This window comes from Rana temporaria, chromosome 4 (assembly GCF_905171775.1).
Source record: "Rana temporaria chromosome 4, aRanTem1.1, whole genome shotgun sequence".
NCBI lineage: Eukaryota > Metazoa > Chordata > Amphibia > Anura > Ranidae > Rana > Rana temporaria.
The window spans coordinates 400,967,848-400,988,804 of record NC_053492.1 but is presented as its reverse complement, the minus strand read 5'-3'; the positions used below and the strand labels follow the sequence as shown (position 1 = coordinate 400,988,804).

General features: G+C 42.6%; 1 protein-coding gene across 1 annotated transcript in view; it reads right to left on the bottom strand.

Annotated features, from left to right (window-relative positions):
• SEC23B (SEC23 homolog B, COPII coat complex component) overlaps positions 1–20,957 on the bottom strand; it is a 36,513-nt gene that overhangs the window by 13,713 nt on the left and 1,843 nt on the right. Inside the window, exons 2-11 of the mRNA XM_040351205.1 lie at positions 15,174–15,411; positions 12,195–12,252; positions 10,384–10,470; positions 8,984–9,220; positions 6,736–6,821; positions 4,601–4,745; positions 4,154–4,312; positions 2,527–2,642; positions 2,311–2,434; positions 164–244 (exon numbers count right to left, since the gene is read on the bottom strand). Of these exons, the coding sequence (XP_040207139.1) occupies positions 164–244; positions 2,311–2,434; positions 2,527–2,642; positions 4,154–4,312; positions 4,601–4,745; positions 6,736–6,821; positions 8,984–9,220; positions 10,384–10,470; positions 12,195–12,252; positions 15,174–15,394 (1,314 nt within the window). The 5' untranslated portion in view covers positions 15,395–15,411. The remainder of the gene's footprint in view (positions 1–163; positions 245–2,310; positions 2,435–2,526; positions 2,643–4,153; positions 4,313–4,600; positions 4,746–6,735; positions 6,822–8,983; positions 9,221–10,383; positions 10,471–12,194; positions 12,253–15,173; positions 15,412–20,957) is intronic.

The following is a 20,957-nucleotide window of genomic DNA, read 5'->3' as shown; positions in this document are numbered from 1 at the left end:
GTTAAAGGTTTTACATGTAGAAGAAAAATGCCAGAATTGGCTTGGCAAGTGGTTAAGACATCAGAAAGGATATAGATTTAAAGGGATTAAAAAACATGTCACTATGAAAAAATGAATCATCTTGTTTCTGTAGTGAAAAAAATAAAAAACTCTGGCAACTTACATTTTCTGAAATGCATGGGCTCTTCACATTAAGGGAAACACAAGGGCCAATAGCACCAGATATTTTCAATTCTCTTGAAGTCTATAAAAGGAACAAATACAAATTGAATATTTGCCTGTACCATGATATTTAAACATAAAAAAATATATTAACACTAGCTTTTGTATTGTAAAAATATGTAAAGTGAATGTAAAGCCCTCACATTATACCCAGTAAAGTTAACAGCCTCAGGTGATACACATGGATGAAACAAATATCCCTACATAAGTTTTAGGCCCCTTTCACACGGTCGGACCAATCAGGTCCACCTGTCATATTTGTCGGCGGACCTGAATGGCCGCTCCATACATCTCTATGGAGCGTCGCATGTCAGCGGAGACATGTCCATTGACATCCAATCCACTAAAATCGGAAGGATGGCGATACGTCGCCATCCGTCCATGGCGGATCGGACCAGGTGAGATCTGATGAAAATGGACATGCTGTCCGTTTTCATCAGATCTCTCCATAGGAGACAGCGGCGCTGCACAAGACCCTCCACGCTAAGTGAGCAGAGAGGGACCTGTCATCCGCCGGCTCAGCGGAAAGCTCTCACTGAGCTGGCGGACTCCGCCTAGTGTGAAAGGGGCCTAACATGTATATCTGCGGTCTTCAGATTTATATACTGTTTAAAAAGTTCAGATCCTATTAGATTTTCTCTCAGGCTCCATTCACACCTAGGCAGACAAATTCGCGGCGTTTTGTCGCCGCAAATCGCGGTACAAATAGCGGCGTTTTGTACCGCGATTTGCGGCAACAAAACGCCGGTATTGTCCGCCTAGATGTGCCCCAGATTGACCCCCTCTATGGAGATGCTTCCCATCTCCTAGCCAAACGCCGCCTGAAAAAAAGGTCCGGGACCTTTTTTCAGGCGGCAGGCGTCAAGCGTCCGGCGTGGAGATGTGAACCATCTCCATAGAGGGACATGTGTTCTCATCCCTCTGGCGGCACCGGCGTAGCACTACAGGCGTAATAACACCTAGATGTGAATGGGGGCTTACTGTTCAACACTGCAGTGAAGTCTGGGCATACAGCCAAGACAGCTGGGCGTTCTGGGCTCCTCCCTTCTAAAGACTGCTCATTGCAAGTTGCTTATTTTGGGGGCATTAGCATGCTTGCTCCCGAGCCAACTGTGTCCATTGACAGGGCTTGGCCCTGTCCCCGCTCTATCCTCACTGGCTGCAATTGACTGCAGCAGGAGCCAATGGTTCCTGCTACTGCCTCTGCCCAACAATGAGGAAATAGAGCAGAGATGGCTCATGCATGCAGAGTTTTTTTTTTTCCCCCAGGTCAAAAAATTTCAGTTCATTGAGAGAAAAAAAATAAATAAGCAGATGGCAGTTGGTACAATGCATAACACAGGATTAAGTAAGGAAAGTACATGAAATAAATCAGGAAGTGTGACTGCATTTTATACACCATTCGGGAGATCAGAGCCGCAGTGGGTTACAGAACAGGAATCAGTAGTCATTGGCTCAATAGTCAAAATGGCCTTTCAGCAAAATGTACCGGTAAAAGGGAAAGGAGGTAAACAGGGGGGGGGCCCACTCATGACATTAGATTGTGTCACTCAAGGCACTCATGCCGTTCAAGGTAACCTAATACCATCAAACTTTTTGGGGCATTTCCTGTTCAAATAAGTTGTTTTTTTTTACCTTAATGCACAAAATGCATTTAAAAAAAAACCAAAAAAAGGTAATAAAAAAAAACGTCAGTCTTCAGAACCACTTAAAAATGTTATAGCTGCATCCATATAATCTACAGCAGAACCAGCTTCGGAGTTTGTACTTTTGTGGAAAGTGGAATAGTCATATGCTGTAATGATTACAACCTTTACTGGGTCACAATGAGCTAGTGCAGAGGATATAATGAGGACCTGAGATAGCGACTGAAGCTGCTGTGCGCGTCCCCATCACTGGAATGATCAGGTTAAAATAAGTAAAAAGGGGTCTCTGTGGGTTGCTGCACTACAGAAGGTATTTCATCTTAATACATAGAATGCATTAAGGTGAAAAACTTAGAGGGTTGTCAGACCCTTTAAGTATCAAAGTTGGAGAAACAGGCAAAGGATTAAAAGTAGGACACATTTTTACAGGATAAATTCTTACCTTTACTTCAAGGTTGGCACCAAAGGCCATTTTGAACTCTCCATTTAAATCTTTGCTAAAAACTCTTTGGAATGTTTGTTTAAATAGGGATGTATTGAAAGAATCTCCTATGACAATCTCACCTCTGAAAAATACAAAGAAAATAAATAAATAGGTAAATATTATACTATGAAGTACAGCTGCACAGCATGTTCTCATACTATAATTATAACATACCCTGTGAGGTTCGAACAGCATTTCATCTCTAAAAGACCAGTCTGGTCCAAGGCACATGCATAGATATCAATGCAGTGACCATTAGCTGCGCACCGGTTTGCCAACCCTTCATAGTGCTGTGCAGGGGGAAAAAAAGTAGTAAGTAAAAGAGTAACTTGTGAAGAGTAAAGGCACATTTTTATTACAGTAAAAATAGCCATTGCACACTTGCTAGTACATCATGTTTGTTTTAGGCTGCCCCGAAATTTCAGGGGTGCCGTCAACTATGTAGGTCTGATCTGTCAAACTTCATGGCCAGCTCCAACAAGACACCTGCACAGGATTCCATCAATGGGGATGGGGCAGAAGAGAGGCAGCAACAGCTATAGGGACATCTTTTCTAACATGCCCTGTAGATTCTTTACTTGGACGATGTACAGTTGGCCAACTCAGGGCACCCAAATAAGACTGGATCAGATGAAGGTCATCTCATGCCTGCAAGTGCTCTTAAACCTCATCTGCCCTTGAATGCTTCATGCAATGGTTGAAAATAATATCTGCAGCAGATCAAGGATTACAGTGCATGTAAAGAATGTCAGTTATTTGTCCCGCTTTTCAATGTATTGAAAGAATTTGCCCACCCTTTCGTCCGTTAAAATTGATTTGCTATAGCAACTAGTAAAAAGCCATAGTAAACTTGCAGAGCCTATTCTGCAGAAGAGTGATGCATTGAAGCCACCAGAGCTTACTTTTCGCTATACCTGCTGGAGGTCGGTGGTTTCTTTCTGGAAAACCACCAGCTCTCAGGACCCTAGCAAGACTTATTAATTTTCACTGGTGCACATATATTTCAGTATATTATGTTTGTCAAGCGCTACACTTTCTTTTATTTCGGTTTTCTACCATTTGTCAAGTGGTAGTGCTGGCTGCTCACTTTAAGACAGCGCAGATTTTGTGTATTTTGTTACCATCCCTAGCAAGACTTAAGAGGATAGAGGAAACCGCAAAATATATTTACTAACCTCCCAGGAGGTTAATAATAGGGCAAGCTTGTATTCTCACTATCTTTGCATAGTCAATTATAGTGGACCAATGAGTCAACTTAGGTCATAGGGCTGAACATGCATGTAAAGAGACACCTTATGGAACAAGGGGGATAAAATAGGTGTAGTTTTTGTATATCTGGTCAGTTACACAGCTTTCGTCAGCTATAGTGGGAGATAAAAATCTGTTGCAAAAAAAAAAAAAAAACGCAATACATACCAGGAAACTGAATCAATCGCAACCCTCATTAGGTGTGAACCTAGCCTCACTCTGGAGCAGCAGGCATTTTTAGTTTTTTTTTTAGGACTCTTTCTGATGTGTGCATTTAAATTAGACTTGGATTACAAGCAAGGCTGGCATCTAGTGCACTGCTTTGGAGAATCACACGTTTTGTTGTCCAAGTCAGATACTGACATCGAACAATAAATGCATGTCTCTCCTTGACCAATGACCTTTGTTCTGAAGCCTCTTCCCAAAACAAAAGATGCATACTGTGTTACAAGCCCCTTTGTGAAGGCACAAAAGCAACTATTGTACAACTGCATAATGACTTCCCCCACCCACAATTATTTCCAAAAAAAAATAAAAAAATATCTTTTCATGCCTTGATTGCCTTTTTCATATGACGAGCATTATCCTTCTCTATGTCGTGCCAGGAACGAATTGGTATTTTCAGCTCATCTCCAACCACCATGCCTGGTCCTTGGGTTGGTGGACCCCCTGTAAAAAGCATTATTCTGGCTCCAGTGTTTGGGAGAGTTCCCTAAAAAGATAAAAAATAAAATAAAAATTACAATCCAAGAAATAAAACACTTTCAATACAAAGCTCATCACTGCATTAAAATGTTAACTGGAGTCTAAATGCCACATAATGTGCTCTACTCTTGACTTTAAACATATCTGTAACAGAGTGTACTGCATACTAAATGCCCTTTAACTAGAACATGCTACATAATAAAAAGGCTTCTTTATTACAGTTCTGCTTTACGGGTCATGATCACAAAAAAGATAATTTGGGAGTTTAAATTACACAACCCAAAAAGACAATTACCTCCAACAAACCAACTGCGATAGACAAAGCTACACCAGTAGATCTCAGTGGTCTTTTCCCCTGTGTTACGGGCCATGGATCACGCTGCAACTCCCCAAGCAGATCTGTGAGGTTCATGTCAATTTTGTGAACTGGCTGTAAAAACCTAGAAGAGCGATTGAAAAGAACATATTTGTTATGATTTTGAAATGGATTTTCTTTTGATATATATTCTATAACAAGTGACAGTCTACTGACTGGCTCTAATATCTATACGCACCATAAGACACCATCAGCTGAAGCTTATCGGGGGAGAAGCAATTGGGCAGGTCAGAAAACCACGTTTAATCACTTTAGCTTTCTCCCACATAAGCAGGTGTCACAATTGTCTTTAGTGACCCAATCCACAAGCCAAATACCATCAGGCACACAATGACATCATTTGAATTATATAAACGGTCATGTAAAATGTTGCAGTTTTAGGTCTCTTTCACACTGCTCTGTAGCAAATTTGCAGAGATTTTGTTGCATTTCAGATGTGGTTTCTGGTGCATTTTTGGCCTGCACCTGTGAAAAATTGACATGTGACTCAAAAACGCAATTAGAGGGTGCAAAAGTTGCATCAAAATCGCAATGGAAATCGCACGACTTTGGAGTAGCACAAGTGTGAATGGGCCTTACCCAGAGCAATTATAAGCAAGTGCTTGACTGCCTGGGAACGGCTAGAACACTCATCAGTCAGTAAATGGTAGCTTCCATCAAAGGATTCTTTGAGGATTAGCTTATATCAGGGGTTTCCAAACTCTCTAAACAAAAAGGGCCAGTTAACTGTCCTTCAGGCTTTGGAGGGTGCAGACTGGCCAGTGGGAGTAGAAAATGCTCTGCCCTCAGTGGGAGTAAACAATGTCCCATTATTGGTTTTAGTTAGAGGATTGGTGCCCCATTGTGTCTTCTGCCCCGCAGTTTGGAGACCACTGTCCTAAATGACAAGTTTCTTTATAAACAAAGTATTTTACTTTAAACACACCATTTGCTACTTTACACTGATATTGGTTCACAGCTTTGTTTACAAATTTGTACAAAGACTGAAAGAGGGTTGGTCCTTACCAGGCACAAATATGCTTTTTCTATACAGGTTTTACTATATTTAATAAATGTCGTCTTAAAAATGTATCCATGATCAAGATTTAAAATCGTATATTCCTTTTCACAAGCTGTTTAAAATAGGTCTAGGCTTTTCCTATTATTCTGAACAACCTTCAAGTTTGAAAAAAAAAAAACACACACACCACGCTTGACTTTGAGGAATCCAACAAATTTACTTTGAGTTGTGCAACATAGTGGTCATCAACCCTGTCCTCAGGACCCACTAACAGGCCAGGTTTGCAAGATAACTGAAATACATCACAGGAGATATCATTTGCTGCTCTGTGATTGCAGTATTCTAGTCTGCATCTCCCCAAGGTAATACATAAAATCTGGCCTGTTAGTGGGCCCTGAGGACGGAAATTGATGACCGACCACTGGTGTAACACATTCACAATGCCCTAAATCTGCAGCATAGTGTCACACATTGCCGACAGTCTTATTTCTGGACACAGGTGCTGAGAGAAGGGAGTTTCAGGAGTCAGTGTCAGGTACCATGTGATGTATAGGCCATAGAAATGAAAAGTAAACCAAAAGAATGGAGCAGAGGAGAAGCTGGAAAGTTTGCAGGGAATCCAAGAAATTGTGTAAAGAAATGGTCAGCAGACAGAATCACAAAATGAAAGAGGATTTTCCAATGAAACCTATATTGGATTGTCAAAATATATCTGTCATTTACATTGCTGTGTCAATGCTGATGTTGTTAAATGAAAGCGTTTGCTGGGACTATAGCTCTACTTTGACTTAAAGCAGTATTAAACTGAAAAACAACTGACTTACTGGTTGGATGACCATAGGAAAAATAGAAGGAAGAAAGCCTAAAAAAAGATAAAAACTAATACAGCCATCACATCTAAGTACTCGTAAGCTGCAACATGAATGTCTGCTTTTAATGTTTAATACTGCTTTAAAAAAAAAAAAAAAAAAACACCCCTGAGAAAATCACTAAAACAGGCTGTTTTTGTGTTTGAAGCACAATAGACAAGAAGTGTACGATGGTGGAAAGTTACCTGCTGGACATGAAGGGCTGTTCCTGAGGCTGCATTGGTCTTCCTTGCTGTGCTGGAGCAGCTGGCTTTGAAAGTCCCAGCATATCCTAAAATTTTATAAAAACCCAGATACGGTATTAATTTCACTGCAAAACAGTCAGTCATTCTTCATATATAAAACGCATACATTTATAGGGACTTCACATGAGGTACCAAATACCACTTAGACAATGCCAAATTAAAATTGTGCAAGTTTAACACAAGCTGTTTTTGACATGTAGCTTTGTACATCAACAGCCGCCAAACATCCTCCAAACGCAAGTTCTGATGCAAGGAAAAGGGTAGACTTAGGCCAGCATAGACTGTTCAAGTCTCGGACGGTTCAACAGGAACCAACCAAGATTTGAACCATGTGTGTGCAGGCTGAATGTACCAAGTTTACTGTTCAATATGGGTACAACCAGCCTGCTGAATTCACTTGTAATTGTTAGCGGCTACTATAGCGTATATAATGTTCCCCATTACTAGCAAAAGGAAGTTGCACATATCAGTGTTTTATCTGCAAAAATGAACAAACACACCAACAATGTCATCCCCTTTGATCCCTAAGGACACAGAATACAGCCCTCAATGTAATAATTTATGCTATACACAGAAAAAAAAATAGTCATTAAATTAACCCATCTTCTACCATAAGCTTAATTAATCCCATACGAAAAATTATGTATAAAAAAAAAAAAAAAAAAGAAAAAGGAAAGAAAACCCCACAAAATTTGGTGCAACTGTGTCTAACCCTAGCTTTATGCCATATAATAAAAGAAAGAAAAAAACATGCAATAACGTGTTTATTTAAAGAAAAACTCCAGAAAAAAATGTTGCCATGGGTTAAAGTGGATGTAAACCCAACAAAAATTTTTTTTTTGATGTCACAATGTACAGTATAAGATTTCCTATCATCTGTGCCCAGTCTTGCCACAAAGTTAATCCAGCTCTGAGTAATCCTCTTTTATTGTTCAGTGAAATAAAACGAATTTACAGAGAAAAACCTAAGTCCATTCCGCCCCCTTGCTGTGAGTGACAGGTTATTTACATATCTCATGCACTAGCCTGGAGACAGGCATTATTTTTTAAATTCCCCCCCCCCCCCACTCCTTTTCTGAAGTCATGAGGTTATTTTCTGGATTTTGACTGGATGTTAGTGATCATAGCGGAATTTAGTGTAAGGAATACATAAAAAAAAAAAATGCATGTTGACAAGGGGAGTGTAGAAGTGGGCAGGGAGTCTGACATCATGACTCCACCCACAGAGCTCCAGACAACAGATCCACCCACAGAATCTGCAGTTTTTCAGAGGGGAGTTATTTGACAGGTAAGGATACATGCAGGAAGCATGTATATCCTTATAGATCAGCACTATGGTAGTAGTTTAGAAAAAATGAAAGTGGGTTTACACTGCTCGTTTTTGTCTATGGTCAAAAAGAGCGTAGCTATACTTAGCTAATCCGCCAATCCTCAGAGTGCAAGACTGATCTCTGCCGCTCCTGCCCAATAGCGGTCTTGTGCATGGACTGTTCCAGATGTCATCACGCCCATAGACTGGCTCTGAACGTGAGGATGGCAGGAACAGTCCACCGCTGTTCTCTGGAGGATTAAAGAAGGATCAGAATAGTATAACCATTCAGTGTGGAAAAAATTCCCTGGAGTTCTTTCAATAATTATTTTTATCCTGCATATATCTGTATTCAGAGGACACCGGGTACTCATTGTTACTATTTCTATGTTCATGTACTTTTACATATTTGTAAAACTTTTTATAGATCAATAAACAAAAAGTTAAAAAGGAAATGCCTAAAATATTCTAAATGCACATATAATCTTAGGGGAGTTTGATGTTAAAATGCAGGATGTGGTGACAGGGTCTCTTTAAAATGTACAGCTGGTTATCTCACAAGTCAAAGAGTACTGCACTAAAACACAGCAAACAATCACGTTTCAGTGTTGTGACAATTACAAACTTATGAAAAGTGATATCTGACTGAAGGCTACAACTCTCTGCACAATAGTGTTGTTTGGCGTGTTGCCGACATAAGCTGAAATCCAAGTGCATAAGAGACAACAAGTATCAAAGTGGCGTTGTCAGTGATAATCAGAAGGCCCAGGGGACTACTTATTTCACCTTTATCCCTTCTGGGTAACTTAATGACTTTATCCCTTCTGGGTAACTTAATGACTTTATATTTAGAACTTGCTTTACAACAACAGCTCCTACCTGTATTTGCTTTGCAGTGAGATCTTTGGTCCCTCGGAAGACATAGCTTTTGGAGATCCCATCACAGTTCAGTTCATGTACTTGGACCATTCTGCCGAAAGTGATCAGTCCAACCAAAGCGTCTGGTGGCAAGAGACTGAGGGACATCTGTAGTGACTCCTTGAGGGCCTGCAAATCCTCTTCCTCCAAACAAGTATCCACGACATACAGGAATATTAAGGGGGTCTGGGGGCCTCTCTGCAATTACAAGGAAAAGTCCAGATACTATTTCAACAACAAAAACATGTAGGATAGTCGATTAAAAAAATCTTGTATTTTATGGATGTTACATAGGGCAGGATGTTTTGAAGACAAAATATGCAGTATTTGTTCATTCTTTTATTCAGTCGGCTCAAAACAAACATTTCTAAGTACTGGCTGGAAGTCCAAATCTTCTAGTATGCTTACTGGAAAAAAGTCTAAACTGTTTCTAAGCAATAGAACATATCTTCAAATATTTGTATTGCTCCATCTTGTCACCAGTCATTTGTCATGCATATTCTGCCTAATGGTTACAAGTCTGTCTGCCTCTGAAAAGTGATCTGACTGCTAATCGCTTTAAGAACAGAGAAATGTCCAGAACCGAGACAGTATTCCATCCAAAACCTTTTTATGTTAGTTTTTGATAGACTTCCACCTTAAAGTGGAGGTTCACCCAAAAGCGAACCTCCGCTTTTCTGAACCCTCCCCCCCCTCCAGTGTCACATTTGACACCTTTCAGGGGGGAGGGGGTGCAGATACCTGTATAAAACAGGTATTTGCACCACTTCTGGGAGTCCGGCCCCTCCGCATTACCCCCCCCCCCCCGGGAAACACTCGGCTCCCAGAACACAATGGGGACCAGTGGAACTGCACAGCGTGACTCGCGCATGCGCAGTAGGGAACCGGGCAGTGAAGCCGCAGCACTTCACTTCCCGATTCCCTTACCGAGGGTGGCGGCGGGGGAAGCTGGCTTCGACAGACGCGCTGGACAGGTAAGTGTTAATTTTTTAAAAGTCAGCAGCTGCTGTATTTGTAGCTGCTGGCTTTATAAAAAAAAAATTTGCAGGTGAACCTCTGCTTTAAGTCATTTATAAATGGAAATTAGTCATAAGAAAAATAAGTAGGCTGTCACTGCTGCAAATGCATGTTTTCAAGCCGTTACCTCTTATCTTCAGTGCTTTGAGTCACTGACCTGAAGCAAGTATGCAGCAAGTGAAGTGCAAATGACTGATCTACATATTTGTTCTCAGCAAGTGACTGAAAGCTTTGAAGTGGCTGAATTATAACAGCCTGGCAATTAGAATTTACAGCAAAAGATCGGCAAAAGCAGTTCACAAAAAATAAATAAAAAGTTCGATTTTGTTTGAGCAGAAATATACCTGAACAATGTATTCAATGGTGGAGAATTGAGCCATAAGTTCCGCAGGCTGATTCACTTCTGATATTCCAGCATATGTGGGAGGAAACTGAAGAGAGAATAGAAAACCAAGATGTTAAGGATATTTTGAAGTTAAATCGTTTAAATGGTCTAAAATTGCGTAAAAATAATGTAAAATGTGTTTAGGTGGGCAAATTAGTCAGTTAAAAGAAAAAAATTTTTTTTGTTTCATACTTACCTAGGAGGAGGGAGCATCAGACTGATGATGCTGCAGCTGTCCCCCAGCGTCTCTGCACTGAGAACCGAGCCACCGAACACCACCGACGGCTCAGTTCTCTTCCCTCACTGAATGGAGAGATGCTGCCTGTCAGATAGCATATCTCCTGCTCTAATCCTCCCCGCTGATTGAAGCGATCAGCTGTGGAGGGGTGGGGGAGCAGAAGTCTCAGTGTCTCGTGAGACACAGACTGCCATCAATCAAGGCAGCTGGCAGATCCAGACTTAAGAAGTCGGAATGACGCGCTGCCTTGACCGATGGCAGTGACGTCAGCGGAGAGCGGACTTCAGACTGCTCTCCGCTGAAAACGGGTCACAGAAGTGTAAAACGAATTGCACTCCTATGACCCAGAGGAGAAGCCCAGCCTAAAAAGCTTAAGCTGGACTTCTCCTTTAAACCAATGCATACTACCATTTATAAGTTTGATCTGGGCATCTGGACTTTAATCAGCACTGCTTATGAAAGGGTTAAAGTGAAACTGAGGATAATAATATGAAGTCAATAATGGTTTAATGGTTGTAGTTCTCCAATAAAGAAACTCCAGGTGGGGGGACGAAACACAATTAAACCTATATTGATCTGGGGGACATCAGCCGGCACTTTGTGTTGCGACAGAGGAACCTGGTCCAACAGTCATACATGTCCTCCCTCCAAGGGGTAGTGGCCCTACCGGCCACTCTGCGTAGCTGCGCATGTGCTCAATGGAAGTGCTGGAAGGGGAGGCAACCCAAGTCTACAATATCTGGCCTACCACCAAGCACCGCAGTAGTCTGAAGACAGGAATCCATCAACAGGAACAAAAAAAAAAAAAGGAGAAGAGAGAACATTACTCCTGAGGACCGTAGGAAAATACTGAACTCTGTATTGCAGGGGAAAGGGGGGCTGGAGTAGTGGTTTGGCCTGCTGCTGGCCAACACCTGTTCTCACAGCCCGGCAACCCACCCACTCAGAAAAACAGAGGAGATTCCCAATGGCATGTTGCATGCACTGGAAATCGCTCCCGCACTTGTGGTTCCCATGCAGGCTGCGATTCCAAATATGGGGCAGGGACACACTCCCTGCAATTTAGAAAGGAACATCAGCCATTCAAATGAAAGGGCTGCCATGCGAGCACAAAACCTGGCTCGCAGAGCCGCATCAGTGTGAACCTAGCCTTAGGGTCGTCATCCTCATCAATGGCATCCATAATGCATAGTCATTGATCCAGAACATGCATACACAACCATGGTTCAGACTTTTTATAGTTCACTAGCTAGCCACATGTAGTACAGGATTCAGACATCTGAACCCCAACACCTTTAGTACTTGATGGGGATACAACTAGCAAGACAGAAGCACTTTAAATATCAGGTAAACCGGGTGTCCTCAGCCTTTTTGTTTTGTGGTCCAAAAGTCAGTGTCTCGATGTTTGGCTATTTTTTTGATACTCAAAACAATAATAAATTACTCAAATTTTTTTAAATTTGTAAAAATTGTACGACCAATCCTCCTTAACATGTACAATGTTAATAGTAAACAATCCTAAAGCAACTTACCTGATTTCTCTGAAAGCAGAAGTTGCAAGCCCACAGCTTGGCTCTGTAGTCAATTTGACTAAAAAACAAAAAAAACACAGTAATTTAAAAAGGTTTACTATATTGCAAATATAATATATTTTGAACTTTGAGTCCCAGTTCACACTGGGGCCGCTTTAAAGTCGTCCAACACTGAAGCCGCCCCGCAACAGCGTGACTTCAGCGAAGTCACACCCAAGTAGTACAGGAACCTTTTTCTGAGTCGCTCCGATTAGAACGGTTCCATTGCACTGAATGGAGCGTGACTAGTTGTCCTCAGGCAGCCAAGTCGCTTGACAGGTCGCCCCAGTGTGAACTCTGCCTAATTGCAGTGTTGACCCTAAAAGTATTTTTTATTGTGACTTTCACCCCTCAAATGATCGATTCTACCATATTATTACTGTATTAAAAATATTGATTTAGAGATTTGATAAACCATTAAAAAGGTTGCTCTGCATATGACTCGGTTCATTTATTTCTCAGTTTAAAGTGAATCTGCCCCTGGAGCAGAAGTTTATAGTCCGCTTTCCTTTGGGTGTAAGCGCTAGTGCTTGGCAATTGGCCACCAAGGTATGGCTGGAGTCACATGGAGGGTGAAGGAGTGAAGGTAAAGCATGTATAAGCTGTTGCAGCGAGGGGCGGTGTTAAACTGGTTGTAAAGGCTGAAGGTTTTTTAACCTTCATGCATTCTATGCATGAAGGTAAAAAAACCTTGTGGCTCTGTTCAGATATGAGCAGCATGTGGCTCACAGCAGGGGTCAGGTGCGTGCTGGTTCACCAATTGTAGGTCCAATTTCATGGCTGAAGATAGAATGCATTAGGGTGAAAAACCTTAAGGGTTTACAACCCCTTTAAGACAGATCTCAATCCAGCAATGTGCACAAGAGCTGAGGCTCCTCCAAGTCTCTCATTCCTCATTGGTCGAGATGCAGCAGCGGGAGCCAGTAAGGGAGGGGGCGGGGCTAAGACACGCTCTGTCTTATGGACACAGCACGGCTCAGGGAATGAGCATGCATGAATACCACCATAGCAGGCCACTAGGCACTCGGCAGGAGTTGGGGGCACAGAGCACTGGTGGGGGACCGAGAAGAGGAAGATCAGTGCTGCTCTGTGCAAAACCATTGCACAGGGCAGGCAAGTGCCTTTACAGACCCCTTAAAGTGAACCCGTTGCCTACCCTGCATGGGCAAAAAAAAAAAAGGTTCATGGTAACAGCTGTTAAGCAGTTATAGCCACTGGGCTAAACAATCCCAAAAAACTTCAGGCTATGTGTAATATGCTGTCATTTTGCCCCAATTGCTGTTTCCCCTCGTACTTGCCAGGAAAGTCCCACTTAGCAAAATGACAGCTACTGCCATCAAAGAAAAAACGGACCAACTGATGCTATGTATATTAACAATCCTCAGACTCAGAAAAGAGACACAACGCAACATTGTTACTTTTGCATTTATTCAGATTCATTCATCTGCTAACTTAGACCCGGTTCACACTGGTGCGATGTGTGAAACCCTGCGATTCAGTGCCGGTTCCCGCATTGCACACTGGTTCAATCTGACATCTGCGAACCGCTGGGGGTGTCACTGTAAAGTTAATGACACGCCCAAATTAGTTTGCCGTGCGAACTATCAAATGGTGCAGGAATCAGATTGCATACGTGTGAACACCCATGTGATCCGATTCCAGTGCAGACCAAAAAAAAGGGTCCTGCACCATTTTGGTGCAAATGTGATACAATTTCAGCTATACAGTTTGTTTGGCTGAATTTGCATCACACAGACATCGCATGTGATCTGCACAGCAATGAGATACAAATCACATGCGATGTCTGTGATTGCACAAGGGTGAACCCAGTGTAAGGGGGTGAGCTTAGATCTGCAGATAGTATGATGTCAGTTAATGCAACCTAATCAACTTTTTTTTTTTTTTTATTACATTTGACCCCTTATTGACCCTTAGTTTGCCATAATTGATTTTCTTTTGTTTCATCTGTAAATAAATTTGCAACACTTTATACCAGACTCATCATTTTAGTGTCATTAAAACAAGTAAAATTACATTATGCAATTAGGTTTTTATCTACTGTAATACATAATCAACATCTAATACTGAACAAAAGTAGAGATTTCTTGAATATCTAAAATAATCAAAAACACTACAGGCTACTTTTATCCAAAATTTCTTGGACCTGCCCAATAAGCTTTCCAATTACTGCTGGTGTACATTTTGTTCTGCAAAGCTGCATGTACATTTGTTCTGTGGGATTATAGGGGCAAAATCAAATATCAGGCCATTTGCTCTCGAGGTTGAATAGAATATCCATTCATAAAAAAGTGGTTTAGGGAAAAAAAAAAAAAAAAAAAAATGCAGTTTGGTCACTAGAAAGAGTCAATGATCATAAGATCTTTCTATTAGGCACCTTTTACACGGGGAGGATCCATATGACGAACTCCGCCTGCTCAGCGGGGATCAGAGCAGGTGGATGACAGGTCCGTCTCCGCTCACTGTGCAAAATGGACAGAGTCCCCGCTCTTCTCTATGGGGATATCGGATGAAAAAAGACCGCCTGTGTTTTCATCCGATCCGATAGACGGATGGAAAATAGGACCACCATCCGTCTGGATTTGGAAGTCAGGATCAAATCAGATAGCAGCAGGTGCCAGCGGATAGGTTACCGCCGACATCCGCCGCTCCATAGGAGGTGAATGGATGGCCCGATCAGGTCTGCCTGAAAAACTGACCGATGGACCTGATCAGACAGCCTGTGTGAAAGGGGCCTTAGACAGTATGTCTGTAGTAAAACGTAGCTACTGAGACCACTCACAGTCTGTGCATAACTAGAACTTGCAATAATATACAAAATGATTTATTGGTATGTTTAATAGTACATTATCCCTGCTAGTAAACAATGAAGAGTCCACTTCTTCATAACACTCAAGTTGCCAATTATGGGAGATTTCTTACCAAAGTGGATTGAGAACTGCCTTGCAGGTAGGTCTTGTGCAGAGAACTGGTTCATATTGAACAGGGGGCAGATCTGGACGCTCTTTAAGTGGAGTAAAGAGGCATCCTAAAGGTACAACCATCCTTGTAGCTTCCAGCCGACTAGAGGGCCATACATTCCAGCTGAACCGTACTCCATCTCTCTCTTCATTCTGCTGAATAAATTCCAGATAGGTCGCCATGGGAACTCAGGGGTGCTGCAAAACAAAGGACAAAATTAGCAAGTGGTTTAACCCCCTGTATACCAGGAGTATTTTGTACCCTAGTGACATGACTGACAGCCTAAGAGCTTTAAGAATGTGGGCTTTGCACATGTATTTTAATACTGCCTCACCAGTAGCATAATACCCATTTATTTATAGTGATGTCAATTTACGTAGTGCAATTTACATCGGTCCCTGACCTCAAGAAGCTGACAATCTCAGGTCCCCAACACACACACACACACACACATATATATATATCCTGGGGCCAATTGAGACCTCAGCCAATTAACCTACCAGCATGTCTTTGGAGTGTGAGAAAACCTATGCAAGCAGAGCAAAAACATGTAAACTCCATTCATAATGTCCTGTCTGGGATTCAAATTGAAAACCCCAAATGCTGAAAAGCAGAGGTGTTAAAAGGGGCTGTAAACCCTCATGTTTTTTCACCTTAATTTACTTACCTAAACGCTGTCATCCTCCATCCGGGAATGAGCACACCATCTCTAGCTGGTGTCTCGTGTCCTGATTGGATAGATTGATGGCAGCGCAGCCATTGGCTCCCGCTGCTATCAAATCAATAGATGCGGGGGCCGAGTCCTGCATTCTGTGTGAATAGACACAGATGCGGGACTCGGGAGTGCACCAGCACAGGTGACCACCAGGGAGAACGCTTCTCCAACGTGGACACTCGATGCGGGGAGGAGGCACCAGCGCCGCTGAGGGACCCCAGAAAATGAGGACCAGTGCCACTCTGTGCAAAACAAACTGCACAGTGGAGGCAAGTATGACGTGTTTGTTATTAAAAATAAAAAACAACAAGGGTTTACAACCCCTTTAAAGGCTACTTTAACCTTTAGTAACGCGTTTAATGTTACATCTGCATTGCTTCCCAATCAAAATAAGATGTGGAATCGGGCCATATCTTTATTCCAAATAACTGCCTGTAAAGTAAACTGGCTCTTTCCTTCACCCCTTATTCTATTCAGCCATGGCAGGGGGCACGGATATACAGGGCACCACAGGGGGGGGGGGGGGGGGCGGTCAAAATTAGCAAGCGATTCCGGGCATGGGCAGCTGAAATCTATAGGCATGTGCAGGCCCTGCTAAAGCCTAATACACACTACCCATCCGGCTTAATAAAAAAACACACAGCTTAGGTCAGGGCCGCTGTACTAATAATCCAACATTAGTACAGCCATCTCCCCTGCTGTTTTATTGTGTTCTGACAGGGGGACAGCCCCCTACCAAAACACTCTGGTCTGGCCGGCCAATGGCTGAGTGCGCTGAACAGGAGCCGGTCGGCAGACCTTTTTTCGGACATACACTTTTTGATAGGAGCAGACCGAACGGCCAGCTTCTGTCAGATCGGCTGAAGTAAACATGGTCCGAATGTCGGCCAGTTTCTATTGAACCGGCCGATGTCGCCTGACATTCAGCCCTTGTGTACTAGGCTTAAGGCATTGTTGTGCTATAGCTTATCCAGTATCTTTAGGGTGCTGACAAGTACAAAGTGATTGCTGTACTAAAGAGCTTTCCAAAAACATTAGCTTAGACTGCCTGTGAAAATATGTTCATGTCTATGGAGGAGCACCGATAAGCTGTCCAAAAACAAACAGATTCCTCCATCTGCACATATGAGGTAGATGGAGGAATCTCCCCGCCTGGACATTATTTTCTGATAGCAGGGCTCGTCGCTGTCAGAATACACTGATTAGCGTCTGCAGCCACCGATTGGCAAGAGCTTTCCTTTTGATAAATGGTGGATCTATTGATCAACTTCTATCAAACAGGGATGGCCACACACTGGTCGAAACTCAGCCACTCTGCTGAACCAGACATATTTCGAGGTCAAGACATCTGTAAAAACAGCAATCAGTTTGAAAAATCTAACCTGGCCGATCAATTCCTTTCTCCTAAAAGTGTGAGCCTGAAGATGTATGGAGACGTTGTACAATGCTCAGACACATACATTTCAAGCAAAGCTGGCCTGTTACATACATGAAGAAAGTGTCTGAAATAACTGTGTGGTCCACGCTTAGGCATACAACTGTAATGACAGAGAGGTAGATGTACTTTGCATCTTCACAAAACTGCTTCTGTGGCAAAACAGGGACGGATAATAACGTCATTAGAATGTGTACAAGAGTATCAAAAGGCCAAAGGTAATCTTTTGCACAAGCTTAAAGTGGTTCTAAAGCCTAAACATTTTTAACCTTAACCACTACCCGACGGCCGTACGACTTTATACGGCCGCGGGGTGGTTCTGAATCTCTAACAGGCCGTAAAAACACGGCCTGCGCGTGCATCCAGCGGCGCGCGCGTGCTCGCCGCATCGCTGAGATGCCGATGCGAGTGCCTGGCGGCCGTGATGTCCGCCAGGGACTCGGGATCGGTGGCTACAGGGACAAGACGTGGAGCTCTGTGTGTAAACACAGAGATCCATGTCCTGTCAGGGGAGAGAGGAGACCGATCTGTGTCCCTTGTACATAGGGACATAGATCGGTTACCTCCCCCAGTCACCCCCCCTCCACCTACAGTTAGAACACAATTTAGGGTACACATTTAACCCCTTCCTCACCCCCTAGTGTTAACCCCTTCAATGCCAGTCACATTTATAGAGTAATTAGTGCATATTTATAGCACTGATCGCTGTATAAATGTGAATGGCGCCAAAAATGTGTCAAAAGTGTCCGCCATAATGTCGCAGTCACTAAAAAAAATGCCGATCGCCGCCATTAGTAGTAATAAAAAATAATAATAATTCTGTCCCCTATTTTGTAAGCGCAATAACTTTTGCGCAAACCAGACGCTTCTTGCGATTTTTTTTTTTTTTTTTTTTTCCCAAAAATATGTAGAAGAATATGTATCGCCTAGACTGAGAAAATTTTTTATTTTTTTTTTAAAAAATGGGCTATTTATTATAGCAACAAGTAAAAAATAGTTTTTTTTTTCAAAATTGTCGCTCTATTTTTGTTTATAGCGCAAAAAATAAAAACGCAGAGGCGATCAAATACCACCAAAAAGAAAGCTCTATTTGTGGGGGAAAAAGGACGTCAATTTTGTTTGGGAGCCACGTCGCACGACCGCGCAATTGTCAGTTAAAGTGACGCAGTGCCACAAGCTGAAATTTCACCTGGTCAGGAAGGGGTATATGTGCCCAGTAAGGAAGTGGTTAAAAAGGGTTGTAAAGGTTAGTTTTTTATTTTCTAAATAGGTTCTTTAAGCTAGTGCATTGTTGGTTCACTTACCTTTTCCTTTGATTTCCCTTCTAAATGTCTCACTTCCTGTTTCTCCTCAGTAAACTTCACACCATCATCCAAGCTGTAAAAAGGGGCCTAAGGCTAAGGTTGGGACTTTCAGTTGAGGCAATAGCTAGCATGCCTCCATCCCCGTTCAACCATCCAAGCAGTGTTTAGTCAGCCAGAACAGGAACAGGCAGTGAGAAATTCAGACAAAGAAAATAAAGAAAAAGAAACATTTAGAAGGGAAATGGAAGGAAAAGGTAAGTGAACCAACAATGCACTAGCTTAAAGGAACCCATTTAGAAAATAAAAAACAAACCCTTACAACCCCTTTAATGCATTCAGGTAAGAAATGTTCCACTAGCAGTATTCTGACACTTGGAAGGAAAGCAGAAGTGGGGAAGTATGGAAGCGGCCATTGCTGACCTCTGTGTCTGAGAAATACTGAAGCTGTCCATACACTATCAGAATTTTGCTTGAAAATGTCCAATTAAAGAGCATTTGTTTGTTTCTCTAATCATTGGAGGAATCAACTTAAAAGGGGTTGTAAAGATTCCTTTTAAAGTGTCCATTTTTTAAAGGTCAGCAGCTGCAGTATTTGTAGCTGCTGGCTTTTAAAAAAATAAATTTGGCGGAACCTCCAATCATCTGTGTACTACAGATTTCTATTCAGGTCTAATTTACATAACAGTCTTTGTTGTCTTGTAGCCCTTTGTTACACAAACACTATGAGGATTTGAGTTTCCGTACACAATACACCTGTAGGGCTAATTAAATCAACCAAAATCTTATTTGCACTTCCACAACTTTTACAATTAGCCCAATACAATATCAATGTAGTTGTGTTCAGCATTCCTACACAGGAGACACATAAATAACGAGCAAGATAAAGAGAATACTTAGCAAACATAACAATAGACAAAAGTCCGCTGATTGATACTCAGACTATTCAGTTGATGCCAGTGGGGCACCAATGATCTCGGCGCGTATTCTTTTATTCATAACCCACCTCCCAGACATGAGGTAAACATGGGAAATTACATTGATTAGCTCATTACAATGGCCCCTGAAAGTGGGTGGGATACATTAGGCTAGGGTGACCAGACATCCCCAGTTTCAGGGGACAGTCCCCTGATTGAGGACACTGTCCCCAGACCAAGTCTGTCCCTGGTTTTGTCCCAATATTGGATTTAATAGGGGGCAGGGGCAATTTCAAAGACAATCAGTGCAGAATTAAAATTAGAATTACACACGCCCGCTCTGCCGTGCCTACTAGCATAGGGGGGTTGTATTTTTTCTGTGCCCCTTTCTGATGATCATGTGCTGGTCGGAGTGGAGGGAATATTTCTTCAGTTTCGGGCGCATGCCCATTCAGCATCGCTCGCATGTTCTTCTGCCTTGGCTCAAATCCTGGCCAACCACATTGCCTTCCCTGGTGGAGTGATCTTCCCCCGCTCCCCATCCAGTAGTAGCTGGGGGCCGGAAAGTAAGCCTTGAGAGGCTGTGAGGCGGGCGGCGACGGGCAGAGAGTCCCTGATTGTTGTTATTACTAGTAAAGAAAAAAATATGTCCCCGCATTTCATTTTAAAAATCTGGTCACCTTACATTAGGCACCACGTGAACATGTCCTTTTAGTTGATGTGTTGAAAGCAGGAAAATTGGCAAGTGCAAGGATTTGAGTACTTTGACAAAGACCAAATTGTAATGGCTAAGCAGCTCCAAAACTGCAGCTTTTGTGGGATGTGCCCCGGTCTTCAGTGGTCAGGACCCACCAAAAGTGGTCCGAGGAAGGAAAACTGGTGAACTGGCGACAGGGTCACAGGTGGCCAAGGCTCATTGAGGAGCAAAGGCTGGCCTGCGTAATCCAATCCAATAGAAGAGCTACTGTAGCTCAAGCTGCTGAAAATGTTAAAGCTGGTTCCAGCAGAAAGGTGTCAGAAAACAAAGTACATCGCAGTTTGTTTTGTACGGGGCTGTGTAGCCTCAGACTGGTCAGGGTGCCCCTATGCTGACCTGTGTCCACAGCCAAAGGCGCTAAAAATGGGCATGTAAGCATCAGAACTGGACCACAGGTCTGGGGTGGCCGCCGTCCGCACTGGAAGAGAGTCCTCTGCCACTTTGGCTCTGTTTCAGGCAAAAATGGAATCAGTCCTGAAAATGAAGAACCGGGACATAACGGAGTCAGACCCGCAGCTAGTGTGAACTCGGCCTTACTTTGGATTCAACTCCAAATTCGCCAGATCTCTATCCAAATGGAGCTCCTCTGGGGATGACTTATGCTAAAGTCGGCCATAGTA